Source organism: Pithys albifrons, chromosome 9, assembly GCF_047495875.1.
Source record: "Pithys albifrons albifrons isolate INPA30051 chromosome 9, PitAlb_v1, whole genome shotgun sequence".
In the NCBI taxonomy this organism is placed as follows: Eukaryota; Metazoa; Chordata; class Aves; order Passeriformes; family Thamnophilidae; genus Pithys; species Pithys albifrons.
The window spans coordinates 195,137-209,467 of record NC_092466.1 but is presented as its reverse complement, the minus strand read 5'-3'; the positions used below and the strand labels follow the sequence as shown (position 1 = coordinate 209,467).

Genomic DNA, 14,331 nt, shown 5'->3' with positions numbered 1-14,331 from the left:
CAAAGAGGGGAAGAATGCCAAATAAAAAGCATATAATTCAGAACTGAAAAAGTGTGAAGCCTTCAAATAGACCCTACCAAAAGAAACAACTATCAAGATAGTAGGTGTACTCCCAAGCAAAGTGTTGAATCAAGTAAGGAAAAAATCCAGTAAGAAGCTGAAGAGGAAAGAAGTAGGTAAAAACTTTGTGTGGAAACCTGAGTAACCCTTCAGCAAACTTTGTCGCTTCAGCAGAGGTGTATAAGCAATGACAACACCTCTACATCTTAATCAGACCATCAAGGAGTGCTTAGACTGCTCGGACTTCAAGGGAGGAATGCAGACAGCCCATGGTATTGAGTAATATTTCAATATACCGTAAGGGCCAGCACAGGAGCAAGAACAGTGCTCTGCAGTAATATCACGTGGTCACTTAAAGTGGATTTAGCTAATCCATCATAGCTAATCAATGTCAGAAAAAATGGCAACAGAATATTTTCAAAAGAGAAATTTGGGTTTCTTCGAAGACTGACAGGAACTTTCAACATAAGGTAACGGTGAGAAAGAATATATGACCAATGTGCCCTTGCAGAAGTCTTGAGAAAAGCAGACTGTTAGGAAAATTCGAAGTATGCTTATAAAGGGGCAGCTGGTTAAGGAAGGGAGGGTAAAGTGCAAACACATGATCTCATTCAGTGCTGCATTATGGAAATTCCTGAACTGTGTTGAATGCTCTTTGAAAGCACAGGTGATCAGTCTGGGGATCAGAGTGGCCCAAGAAGTCTTGTGAGTGATGACTCAAATAACAAGTGAATTTCTTGGAACTGTCTCTATCCTTTGCTGTAGGTGAAAGCAGCTCTGTGGGCTCTCCAAGGGGGCACCTCTGTAGTGATTGCAAATGGAACCCACCCAAAGATCTCAGGTCATGTCATCACAGATATTGTGGAAGGGAAAAAAGTTGGAACTTTTTTTTCAGAGGTAAAACCTGCAGGTGAGTACAGAGATAATGTGTACATTGAGAGCTGTAGAGATTTCCTGAAGAATAAGGATAGGAAATGTTGAATTCCTTGCTCTTGTTCCCTTTGTGACCTTTGCAGAATGGGACAAATGTGAAGTGGTACTTTTGGCTTGCATTTTAAGCCAAGTGAATTTCTTTGTGTATAGTAATCCTTAATAGATTTCTTGCATGAAGGTGTCAAATCATCCATTGAACCCTTTGTCACTGTAGTCAAGAGCCTTTTTGGTTAGTCCCACTATAATAAATTTGTATCAGCAGTAAAGCTTTCAATCTTGTGACCCCACTCCAAGTGACTTAGAAACTCAGCAAACAGCTGAAGTCTCTGTGGTGTTTACTCCTATTCTCTCTTCCAAGAAACATGCTTTGTAAATTCAAGTAACCATTAGAAATCAACTATATCTGCTTATATATCTTATATCTCAGTTAAATGCCTCCCTGACATCCGATCCCGTCAGATCTTGGAAGCTCAGCAGGGTCAGCCCCGGATCAGTACTTGGATGGGAGCCCTCCTGGGCAATGCCGGGTGCTGTAGGTTCTAGTCCTGAGGACTTCACTGTCACTGTCCAAGCTCGCTCGGCCGTGGCAGATGAACCTCAGGACTGAAACGGTGGGGCCAGTTCTGTGCACGCTGAGCCTCACCTGAAATCCACTGCGCAGGCTGGAAGGGCCCGTGGGGACAGCCCTGCCCAAACCTGCGTTCGCAGTTTGGCCATACATATCTGCTTACATATCATTTTTCTCAAAGAACACCAAAAAATGCCATACTTTGTACAGTATGACATCACCTTAAAAAGATGTTTTAACATGTCTAAAGTAAGTCTAATTAATCACGTGTCTGCAAGTTCTTTTCTTACACTTGCCACTACACCTCTCTATATGTTCCATAACGTTGGAATTCCTACTCTGGTGATTTCCATGGGACCCTTCTTCAAATGGAAATTGGGTTGTATTTATGAACTTGAAGTTATCTGGTTTACAGGCCATTTCAGGAGTTAAAAATCATGACTTAGTTTATCTGTGAGTTACTTGTGAACTCCTGGGGAAATGCTGCCTGAACATGATGACTTGTTTTGAAACAGAAATGTAAATGACTCGTTTCATATCATTTCAGCAACTTTATTCTAAAATGCGTACAAGGAGAGACAGAGGGAAAGCAATTTTTCTGTGAGCTGTTACAGAATTGGGCTTTGGCTGCCATTATTGTTCATATGTTCCTGTACATACATTCCTCAGCGTGATATTTAAGCTTTTCAAAGTTTGCCTCCCTTCTTTCAGAAGCCCACTATGCCTTGAGACATACCCTGTTCTTTTGCCCTTTGTCCAGTGTTTTTGATGCATGGTGCACACTTGCCTCTGACACAGAGAGAGAATCTCTGTGGTGACTCTTTACACAGGGACCACAGCAGTATTTTTGTGTCAGGTACAGATTTTTTTGGTTTACCATGTAACTGTTTTCTTGAATTTGTTTGTTTAAGACTGTACCTGCTTTCTTGCTCTGAGCAAAGAATGGGAAGATGGAAGGCCTAGTGTTCACTTCTTCATATGCTGTTACTTTGTGTGTCATGGTTTGGGGATTTTTTGCAGGCCCTACAGTAGAACAGCAGGCTGAGATGGCCCGAGCTGGTGGCAGGACTCTGGCAGCTCTACAGCCTGAACAGGTGACAGAACAATATGGTACCAACTTGTTAAGACTGTGCATGTGTGGCAAGTTTTATAACACAGATTCATAACATAAGTGTGCCCCTTGGGAGAAGAATCTGTTCTTCGTGTGCCGGGTCTGTCGTTTGTGTCGTAGCATGCTTAGAGATGAGAAAAGCAAAAAGATAAAGCACCTTGGGGTTGTGAAGTAAAACATGGTTCCACGTGGGGTTTATAACATTTCTGAGAGCGTCAAATAGTGCAGAGAAATTAATTGTGGTTAGAGGTGCTGAAGAACTGACTGGAGTAACTTGTGCCTTTGACTCCTGTGTGGAGTTCAGCATACAACATCCATGCAAAAGCAGAGCTGTAGGCAGTTGCTGCTCTGAAGCTGGGCAGGCAAGATGTGGCACAAGGTGCTCCTAAAGAAAGAGTATATGAGTTTGGTGAAGAACACTGGGCCTGGAAAGCAAGATAATAAAAAGCAAAGTAAAGGCTGAAGCAGCGTTCAGTCTTATTTTTCAATATGATACAGGCTGGAGAAATCAGCTGACCAAGCACTGGGAGAGTTGAGAGTGACAGGATATGTTGGCATAAATGGATGCTAGGGCCCAGATGTCAAACAGCTGAGACTTTGTGTGAGAAGTCAGTTCAGAAACTGTTTTCTCTTCCAGAGAGCAGAGGTTATTTATCGTCTTGCTGACTTACTGACTGACCAGAGAGAAGAAATTCTCTTGGCAAACAAAAAGGACTTAGAAGAGGCTGAAAATAAAGGTAATATTTCAAATCCTAGTAGTAGTATCATCTTGATGTCTCTGGGCCTCAAGACAAATGAGCAGAACTAGAACCTTCTGTCACCTGGGGCTGGGTATCAAGGCTGGCACAGATCATTGAACCAAGGGGTTTGAGAGCTTGTCAGTGTAAACAGCTGCAGCTTCCTTTATTACATAAAACAAGTGCTTTTGTCAGAGAAGATACTGAGGCCCTGCAAAATACCAAGCAGTGTATTGTAAAAAAAAAATAAAAATTAATAGAACAAATATCTCTGTTACTGTCATGCATAGAGTGAGTATTTTATGGGGTGGTTAAGGTAATGTTTGGCTCCTGAGGGGAAATCTGTCATCTCTACACTTAAACTGATGTTCTTCAAAGAGAACTGTGTCCCACTTCTGAATGAGGAAGGTTCTGTCTGGGTGGCTTGGATTAAGCCATTCTTCTGTGTTAGATGGATGCATTCATTGAGAAGCTGGAATTGAGACGTGTACGTGGCATAGCAAATAGATGAAAAGGACACATCATGAATTGTAATACCCTGTGGAAGATACCAGGGAACTGTTTTTTACTGCCTGGAGTATTTTAGAGGACATTGCTGGGTTAACTTAGTGTCTAAATGTGCTTAGACGAGAAAATTCCGGCAATTCTTGCCCAGTCTCACAGGAGTGCTGTGCATGTCTCTGCTTTGTCATTTCTGATTGTGAAATTACTGCCCAGACCTTCCAGAAATACCGCAAGGGTAGAAATTGGTAAGAAAGTCAGACATGCAACAGTACTTGAAATAGGACAAACCTTATCTTTGTAGATGTTACTGTTGCTTCATGTACAAAGCACTTAAACTGGATTAAGTGAAAATGTGGGGGTGAAAACGCTGTCATATTTGAGTGGTTTTATTGTGACTACCAAATTTAATGCTGTGCATTTTTTGTCTCAGGGACATTGCTTGATAAGGTGTGAGAAATATGTGATTTTTCCTGAGGTTCAGCACTTGCTTAAGTCACTTTTGCCTGAGCCTATACAGACCAGTCTATCTCCAGCACAACTTTTTCTTTCTTTTAGGGAGATTGGCCCTTCCTTTGCTGAAACGCCTGAGTCTGTCCACGTCAAAGCTGAACAGTTTGGCCATCGGTCTGCGCCAGATCGCAGCGTCCTCGCAGGACAGCGTGGGCCGCGTCATCCGCAGAACACGGATAGCAAAGGCCCTGGAGCTGGAGCAGGTGACAGTGCCCATTGGTGTCCTCCTCGTCATCTTCGAGTCTCGGCCCGACTGTCTTCCACAGGTATGTGAGGCGGGCAGGTTGCACTGCTGGGAATTCTTTGGTGATGGAACAAAGGGTATTTCTGCTGGTAAGCAATTGAGAGACTGAGAGAAGTCTTCCTTCAAAGGACTCTTGCTTGGATTCTCCTACAGATTTGGTGATTTTATTGGCATCCCTGTATTTTCTGCAGAGGTATTTTCAGAACTTGCTCCTGCAGTGTTCAGTTAATCAGGCCTAGGGCTTTTTGTTGTTGGGTTTTTTGAGAGGTGGAGGGAGCTGTTTTTTTTATGTTTGGTTGTTTTTTTGTTTTGGGTTTTTTTGGTTGTTGGTTGGTTGGTTTGGGGGTTTCTTTGGGGGAGGGGAGAGGGGTTTTTTTAAACCTGAGATACAGAAAGAGTTATCTTACATTCAGATGGTGCAGGTCCCGCGTGTTCTAAACAAATGTGTGTTCCATGGCCAACTCACAGCTTGGGGGACTCCTCCCAACATGTGTTGATTTTCAGTGTCCATGCTGTACACACCTGAACTGCAGGCTGGAGTTCACCAGGAACTGGCTAGGGCAGGTGCTAGGAATTAACAGTAGCTGTTAGGAATACATGATTAAAAAAAATTGAAGAAGGCTGAGCACAGAAAGCACAGGGGTTCCAGGCTTTGAGAGGTGTGTTCTGTACTGCTGTGGCTTGTGTGCAGTGAATGTTGGCTTTTACTCAGTGATAGGGAGATGGGTGTGGGGAAGAATAGTGTTCTAAGTTCTTAAGTACTGAAGTTGCTGGAAAGGGTAGTGAAAATCTCGAATGGTATATTTTAAATGGTTGTCATTTGTGCCAGGAATAGGGCAGGTATCTTAAAGGCAAATACCTTTCTCTGCAGTGCTGTGTGGAGGTATTGCTTTGAGTAAATGCTGTTATAATGCATGAAAATATGGGTGCAGAACTAATGTTTGCAGAGGCACTCCTGATCTTGTTTTCTAAAAATTAACATTATGTGTCTAGGAAGATTGATTGAGGATTTCTCTGACATATGAGCAGGTGTTTGAGGAGAAAGTGATGAGTACAGGCACTTTAAAAGGAAGTGAGACTCAACCAGGGGACAGTTTGGTACTTCATGTCTGAATTTTGTGAGTGGTCCCCATTTCACACTGGAAAGGAGTTCCTGTGGAATGAAAAGGCACTGATCTTTGTCTGCCATTATTTGCTCCTACTGCCAACTCTGTTCATCACAGATAACCAGTGTTACCTTCTTGAATTCTATTCTGTCTATCTTTTTGCACTTTGCCCCAGATGTCCTGGCTTGCATAGCTGATGTCTCCTCCTTTCTTTTTCCTGTATGGGAAACCTTAAATGGCACTGACTCCTGCTGGCTCCCCTTCCCCTGCTTTGTTTTACAGACTTGGAATGGTTTGTCTTGGTGGTTGCTTTGCTTCCTGCCAGCCTCCTGTCCTTGTTAACTCGCACCAGGTTCTCTGATGCAGCTTCAGGGGATCATCTCTGATTCCTCTGCGTTTGAATTGCGTGGTTTCTGTCCATGCTGTACCTGGTAGTGGGATGGTCTCTGAGTGCAGATGAGCAGTCCCTCCTCTGAGTTTACTCCTGCATCTCATGCTTGTTTGGGTTAAGACTTAATAAGCTTCTAATGAGCATATACAAATAACATGTTTGGCCCTAATACTTACAGAGCCAAACTGTGAACATCCTTTACAGCCTGCTTCCTACAGATTGCACCAAATCCAATTGTTGCTCAGAAATACAGTCACGCTCTACTATACTTTGAAGAGACCAAATAATTTTGAAACCCCTTATCTTGTGTTCTAGTCACAAAGTTTTTTATTTTTGTGTCTTAATTCTTGGTATTTCGTTTTTTCAAACCAGATCAAAACCTTTCTTGTAATCTTATGCCTTTTTATTTAAATAAGCTTATTTGTTTAGTTTTCCCTTGAGATACTGGTCTGGAGAGGCAGATACAATCAGACTGCTTTTTAGTGTCTAGTTATATATATCAGTTAGACACACAATTGTCTATAGACTTCATAGACTATTACACTTCAGTGTGTTTTTCTAAAGTGTTTCCTATTTTTCAATATTCTTCTCAAATGAGGTAGAATATCAAGCATTTTGATTGTTATTACTCATTTGGTATTAGAAGGGGAAAGGAGGTGATCTGAAGAGACATATCTGATGGGTTTAACATTTTTCTCTCTAAATCAAGCATCTAAAATGTGCCACTAAGGTAACCTCTTGATAGGTGTGAGCCTGGCTAATTTTGGCATCAACATTTCAACAGCTGCAATTGATATCCTAATGACTGTAGGGTTGGTGATGATACATAGAGGTGATGATAATGGTATGTATAATCTGTCTCCAAAGATAGCAGTGCAGTAAAATAACTCAAATGCTGCATTCGTCCATTCTCAAAGGTTCTGGAGAGGAAGTGATTTTGTTTTCCAAAGGAGTATGTGCTTTTTAATTTTTTTTAGTAGGTGGATGAATTGTGAGGCCATTGTGAATGAAATTGAGATGAAGAAGACAATAAGGGATATAAAAGTAAAATAAGTCTTGGAAGAGAGCTTTATAAGGTCTGACATACTCCTAGGTAGAAAGGAACAAAGATGTATTGTGTTGCTGGACTCAAATGCCATCTTAAACAGAAGGGCACCAATACCAGTTGGTTTCTTCTGGTGATAAACATGAAAGCAAAGATGATACTGGGCCTATTGTCTCAAAGGTTCCCCCCCCCGCCTTAGGAAAATTGTTTATTTATGACTTCTGTTTTAAACAGCACGATGAAAATGCTCTTGCTGCTCATGGGAAGAGCTTCTTAGCCAGTTTCTGCAGGAACGATTAGGACAGGAGGTCTTGCTCCCAAAATTATTCTGCGTGGGGTGTTTGCCCACACAGCTATCCAATTCTCATCAAGCCCTGTGTCCAGGGTTTCCTCTGACTTGTCCACTGTAGTCGCCCCCTGGCAATAGTAACCTGAAGACTCAAGTTTGTTCCTGAAACACTAACACTGGAGTTAAATGTGCTGTTACTTGCAATGATTCTTTTGAGCCATGAAAGGAAAACTGGAAATTAATATTGAGTAAATCAATAGGACTAAAAATTCTGGTTTTATTTTGTAGATATTATTCTGACAGTGAACTAGATTACATTTCAGGTTGTTTTTTTCCCGTTTAATAAACTCATTTGACAGGTGTCTGCTTTGGCCATAGCCAGTGGAAATGGTTTATTACTTAAAGGAGGGAAAGAGGCAGCCCACAGCAATCAAATCCTCCATCATCTGACCCAAGAAGCGCTCTCCATTCATGGAGTCAAAGATGCAGTGCAGCTGGTAAGGGCCTAGAGTTCAGCCAACTATTCCTTTGGTATGTATAAAAAGTATGGGCAAGACTGGAGAGTTGAAGCTGTAAACTGTGGGTGTTGCAACTCCCACAGGTGAACACGAGAGAGGAGGTAGAAGATCTCTGCCGTTTGGATAAGCTGATAGATCTGATCATCCCACGTGGTTCATCGCAGCTGGTCAGGAATATCCAGAAAGCTGCCAAGGGAATCCCAGTGATGGGACACAGCGAAGGGATCTGCCATGTGTTCGTGGACACGGATGCCAGCGTTGAGAAGGTCACACGGATAAGTAAGCTGTGAGAGGGTGACTTGAACTTCAAGTGTGGAGTATGCAATGTAGTTACGGTGATTTATAGTGCAATATGCTGTTCAAAGTCTTTGTCATGAATGTTGTGTAACCAATTATCTACTCTTAAACCTCAGTCAGAGACTCAAAGTGTGAATATCCTGCTGCCTGTAATGCTCTGGAAACTCTCTTAATTCATCGAGACTTGCTGCGAACCCCGTTGTTTGATCAGATCATAGACATGTTGAGAGTAGAACAGGTTAGTCACTCATATGTGTGTTGTGTTTTGTGGGGTTTTTTTGTTTTTTCCTAACACTTTGGAAGTACTTGGTCTGGCAGATGTAGTCCTGTTTAGCTTTATGATGGCATAACACTTCAGTACCCGCAAGTGTCTTTGTACATGTCAGTGAACTTAGGGAGAGCTTTGCTTCACACAACATCAAGTTTTTCTGTAGAAATTGCTTCAAAGTAGCTTATTCGGGACAGCTACAGGTGATTACTGGGATACAAATACTTAGTTCTATATAGCAAAAATAATCTGCTGTAGTGGAGCATATGTACACAACCCTTTCTCTGCCCTTTCAAATTCTGGCTGAATTGTTGTTAACCTCCCAGGTGCAAGGCCTTCTCAAATCTATTAATTTAGTTCCTTACCCAGGTGAATTCCCTTCCTCTTTTTTATCCTTTCTGAATTTGCTTCATCCATGTGTTTTCTTAAATTGTCCTCTTGTTTGCCTGTTACTCACACCCATTTTCCCTCCTAGTATGTCCAAGGAACATCAAAAGGCCGGTAATACTAATGGGTTGCCTAGACACGAGCAGTGGTTTTTCAGTAAAGGTAGCAGATATGCATCAGGAGAGAAATATCCATGAAATAGTATGAACTGCACATAAATCAAGGGTGTTCACACAGCAATTTGTATTTAACACTTAGAGTATACAGGCAGTGATTAATGCAGGTAAAACAGAGAGGCCATATGTTTTGATGATGTTAAAAGGGTTGTAGTAATAGAAGCTGATAAATAGTCCAGGATCAAGTTCTCAGTGGTTTTTTTGATGTCTTACTCAGTTTGATTTTGGGAAGGATAAAGTGCAGAGTAGGTGTTTGGATTTTGGATGAGAGGAATGTGAGTACTAGTGCATTACCACTGCTACTCACCCACCCAGCTCCAGTGGGAGGGATATTACCGCTGGCTAATCTGACCTGACAACAGAAACATGCAAATTGTGGGCAGAACTATGCAATTAAAGGAATTTATAGTTGCACAAGAAAATGCTGTTTTACAGATACCTTCTTAAAAGCTTTCAAATTTAGTAGATTTATGCCTTACTTCCCATTTATGTTTGTCTTGTCAAATTTTCTTATGTTTCATTTGCATGAGGATTTCTCTGCCATATGTATTCTAAATCATTCCTTGTTGTTCAGGTGGCTCAGTGCTATAATTAAACTCAGAGGTTGATACTGTGTTAAATTTTCTTTATACCAAATGAAAAATATCTGTATGAGTTTTCTTGGTTTTGGACCCAGTAACTTCTTGGTGTCTGAAACATGTGCTTCAGAGAGAGCTGGTGTCAATTCACAAAATAAAAGGGTAAAAGCTTTTCTTCAACTTTAGTAGGTGCAAAGTTGGAAGCATTCCTTTGGTTATTTTCTGCATTGCAGTTGCTTGCTTGAAACCGAGGCTGGCTGCATTTTATTTTAGCTGTTTTCCCAGCACTAGTGTTGTACTGTCCTCCTGCCCAAGAACTTTCTGAGCTTTAAATGATTTGAAATGAGTCCTGAGTTAGCAATTTGTCATGGTAGGCAGCCAACCTGGCATATCAGCTGTTGGACCCTGTTGCTAATTCACCAGTCTGCCAAGTTTTACGAGTATGGGCGTATTTTTCTTACACTGCATGTTGTGGGTTAAGTCCAGTCAGTGGCCAAGCCCTATCCAGGTGCTTGCTTTACTCTGCCCTCCCCCAGGTGGGACAAGGGGAGAGAATTAGAGCAGGGAACTTTGTGGATTGAAAGACAGATTGATAAGTGAAGGAAAGAGGAAGGAGAAAGGGCACGAAGAGGAGGAAAAAACCCCAACACCCCCTGCCCAAACCCAAAACCCTACCAGCCCCCAAAGCACCTGCAAGTGAGGCAAAGCTAATTGCCTGTGGTCTGCCACAAGCAAACCAATGTCCAACCAGTCTCTGAGCATGGCTTATCTTTTTCCAAACCCCCTCCTCTCAGTTTGAATTGCTGAGTGTGACAGTGTCTGGCATGGAATACCCCTTTGGTCAGTTCTGGTCAGCTCTCGTGGCTGTATCCCCTACCAGCATCCTGCACACTCCCAAGCTTCTTTCTACACGCGTCAGAGTCGGGGGGAAAAGAGGAAGCCTTGATGCTGTGCAAGCTCTGCTCAGCAACAGCCCAGCACTGGTATGTTTGTAGCACTGTTGCAGTTACAAGTCCAGGACACAGCACCACAAGGACTGCTGTCCATCTCACACAGAGCACAAGGAGACTGCTGTCCGTCTCTCACAGATCACAAGAAGCCTCACCTGGAAGGCTCTGGAATGGTCAGTAGCACAAAATGTTTCTGGTTTCTGGTATTGCAGGTGAGGATTCACGCTGGCCCCAAGTTTGCATCTTACCTGACGTTTAGCCCTTCAGAAGTGAAGTCTCTGCGCACGGAATATGGAGACCTGGAGTGCTGCATTGAGGTGGTAGACAGTGTTCAAGAGGCTGTTGAACATATCCACAAGTATGGAAGTTCTCACACAGATGTTATTATCACAGAGAATGGTTAGTGACCAGTCTCCTTTCCTTAAGCCACTGTTTTGGTCTGACTGCAATTCCTGGTGTTAATGTAACCAATTACATTGCAGTAGTTCTTCTCTTGGGTCTGTGCCAGTTCAAAACATAACTAGATCTGTGCCGAGACTCTCCAACCAAACCAAGCCCAGAACTCAGGATAATCAGCTGCAGTAAGGTCCTGTTGATCTGTGTCTGGCCAGTGTGTGAGTCAAGCAGGCTTCTGTTCCTGAACCTCCTACTGAGCAGACTGTCACTAACAGGCATGTGTTTGATACCATAACCCACTGCCACAGGACCTGGTGCACCAGTGATTTGTAGGGACTGTACCGGAAATAGAACTGATTTCAAATGGTTGTCTTGTCACTAAGGGCAATGACTTGCAGTTCACAGACTTGCATGTGGCATTTCTGCATTGTGGTTCCCAAATATCACCTGCAATCGCAGTTGAGTTTAGGATTTTTCATTATCTGGAACAATTCCATGTTTGAGACTAATGGAGAGCTGACTCTGTAGTTTAACTGTCTCAGTTGAACTGACAAACGTGGTTTGGGGCAGCTGTTCTTTCTCCCCATACAACATTTAGTCATACAACTAAATACCTCTTTGAAGGTTCTAGACTGGATGTATTTAAAATTAGACACCTTTTGCTTTCTTCTAGTCTTCACTAGTTTGTTTTTAACATTTGCAGTTGTGTCTGCTTGGTAAGCATACTGGGAAGGAGGTATAAATGAGCATGGCATAGCTCAGGCTGTTTAAATACTTTCTGATAAAGTTACACGTGAAAGTTGTATTGTTACATCTGTTCACTGTTTTACATTGTTTTATTGGAGTACATGACCATTCTGTATGTAATGGATTTTATTTTTGTCTCTGCCTCTTTCCCAGAGCAAACAGCAGAGTTCTTCCTCCAGCATGTTGACAGCGCTTGTGTTTTCTGGAATGCCAGTACCCGATTCTCTGATGGCTACAGATTTGGACTTGGTAAGAGAGAAAATATTGCAGGGATGTGACTGCAGAATTTGCTGGTGTGTGTGAAGAGTGTGGCACTATGAACTCTGGAAGATAGGATTACTCTCTTATCTTACTACTGTCTAATGAAAGGTTTTCAGGAAAGGTACTGCACAAAAAGATGAAGCCTAGACACACAAAGTTGGTTTGGATCCTTTGAAGCTCTGTTCAGCCTCTCTCTCTTGCATCTTTCTTTCTTAAAGTAACTCTGTAGCAGCCAGAAGTATAAACATTACAATTTATAAGGTCATTGTTAACCTCCTCTAACTTTTATATCAGGTCACAACTTCTGGCATTTTGAGGGAAGCAGAGAATGGCAGGTCACTGAAAGGCAGGTGGCTTTTTGACATAGAGGAGCAAAACTGTTGAGTATGAAGTGAACATCATCAAAGGATTAACTACTTTTATTTTGAATGTTTCCTACAGGTGCTGAAGTGGGAATTAGTACTTCTCGTATCCATGCACGTGGACCAGTGGGAATTGAAGGACTCTTAACTACGAAGTGGTTGTTGAGGGGGGACAATCATGTTGTTTCTGACTTCTCAGAGCATGGGAGCATGAAGTATCTCCATGAGAGTCTCCCACTCCCTCAGAGAAATACCAACTAAGAACACTGCAGTTGGAGGTAAAGTCCAGGGGTATAATTATTTCCCGAAGGTGTCCAGGCCTCAAGGCAGTCTCTGGTGAAGGAGTTTGGTTTTCATCTTCAGGGGCATTGTCTTGGTTATTGTGCAGTGCAGTTAATACAAAAGGATCCCACCCATGAGCTTCCCCTCCGCCTTTTGAGTTTCCTTAGCTACAAAATGACCTCACTTCTCCCAGAGACAGATGTCTTCAAATCATACAGGTAACATAAGAAAGAATTTCACTATTTGCTGCATTCTTTTTTTATCTCAGAGCTCCCAATAGCAAATATGCATGGTGGTGGAGCATATTTTTTTCCCATAAATCTTTGGTTTTTTCAAGTATCTCTTCCGGAAAACAGACTCAGTAGTTCTGGTTTTGAGGGTTTTTTCTTCAGACTTACGATCATGGCAGCTTTTAAAAGCTGGAAAGCTTTACTCTTAGTTTCTTAGTATTTGATCACTCATGAGATAGGGGGACAAATGTTCCAAATGTATAGTAAGCTTTTGACCAAGAAACCTTTTATATCTAATTCTTTGTATCGTTGACTGTTGTAGATAAATAACATAATTGTCTGCTGCATGAATTTTATTTATTTGTACTTAAGGTTTCTTTTTCTTTGATTTTATATAAAACAACCTTCCACAACCCCTCCTCCAACAGCAATTCTGCCTCTGGAATGAAGCTCTGGCTCTATAGGAACGGTTCCCTTTGCCATAGAGTTCCCCGCTGGCCTCAGTGTGTCCGCTCGTGCCCTGCGGTGCTCCCCGCAGTCTGTCCCCTCCCCGCAGTCTGTCCCCTCCCCGCCCTGCGGTGCTCCCCGCAGTCTGTCCCCTCCCCGCAGTCTGTCCCCTCCCCGCAGTCTGTCCCCTCCCCGCCCTGCGCTGCTCCCCGCAGTCAGTCCCATCCCTCTCTCGGTTCGGCAGGGCTTGCTGCCCCACCAGGGCACCGTTTCCTCCCGCCCTCTTCTCTACCGTCCCCCGCCGGACACACTCGCCCAAAACCTTCCCCCAAAACACCTTCAGGCCCTCTCAGAGTCCTCCCTCACCCCCTTAAATTTCCACAAACCCTCTCAACCCCATGCAAGCCCTCCAAAACCCCTTAGCCCTCTCAAGCCCCAAGTCCCTTTATCCTCTCCAAGTCCCCACCAAAACTCCATAACTTCCCCCCCCAAATCCTGCTCAAAACCTCTGACATGCCCCACAAAGCCAGCCAATCTCCCAGCCTTCCCACAACCTCCCCATAACCACCCCAAACACCCCAGAACTCCCCCCAGGTCCCCCCAAACCCTCCAGACCCCTCAGACCCACACTTTAGCTCCCCCACAATCCCCCTCAAAACTTCTCCAAACCTCCCCCAAAACCCAAAGACCAACCCAAAATCCCCCAGACCTCCTTAGCCCCCACAGAATCCCCCTAGAATCCCCCCTCCACAGTGCTGCCTAACCCCTTCCCACATGCCCTCAAATATCCTCTTTAGCCCTCAAATCCCACAAGACACCCCCAAACCCCTTTAGCCCCCTCAAATCCCTCCTCAAGACCTACCCAAATCCCCCCAAAACCTCTGCCAAGACCACACAAAGTCCTCATCCCTTCTTTAGCCCACCCAAGCCCCAC

The 14,331-nt window shown here is 43.2% G+C and overlaps 1 protein-coding gene across 8 annotated transcripts in view; it reads left to right on the top strand.

Moving 5' to 3' along the window:
- ALDH18A1 (aldehyde dehydrogenase 18 family member A1) overlaps positions 1 to 13,301 on the top strand; it is a 28,940-nt gene extending 15,639 nt beyond the window's left edge. For all 8 annotated transcript variants that reach the window (XM_071563303.1, XM_071563305.1, XM_071563306.1 and 5 more), the window contains 10 exons: positions 826 to 970; positions 2,582 to 2,655; positions 3,310 to 3,409; positions 4,469 to 4,689; positions 7,858 to 7,995; positions 8,100 to 8,295; positions 8,430 to 8,551; positions 10,885 to 11,071; positions 11,969 to 12,064; positions 12,518 to 13,301. In XM_071563303.1, the coding sequence (XP_071419404.1) occupies positions 826 to 970; positions 2,582 to 2,655; positions 3,310 to 3,409; positions 4,469 to 4,689; positions 7,858 to 7,995; positions 8,100 to 8,295; positions 8,430 to 8,551; positions 10,885 to 11,071; positions 11,969 to 12,064; positions 12,518 to 12,699 (1,461 nt within the window). In that variant the 3' untranslated portion in view covers positions 12,700 to 13,301. The remainder of the gene's footprint in view (positions 1 to 825; positions 971 to 2,581; positions 2,656 to 3,309; positions 3,410 to 4,468; positions 4,690 to 7,857; positions 7,996 to 8,099; positions 8,296 to 8,429; positions 8,552 to 10,884; positions 11,072 to 11,968; positions 12,065 to 12,517) is intronic.
- Positions 13,302 to 14,331: the final 1,030 nt, after the last annotated feature.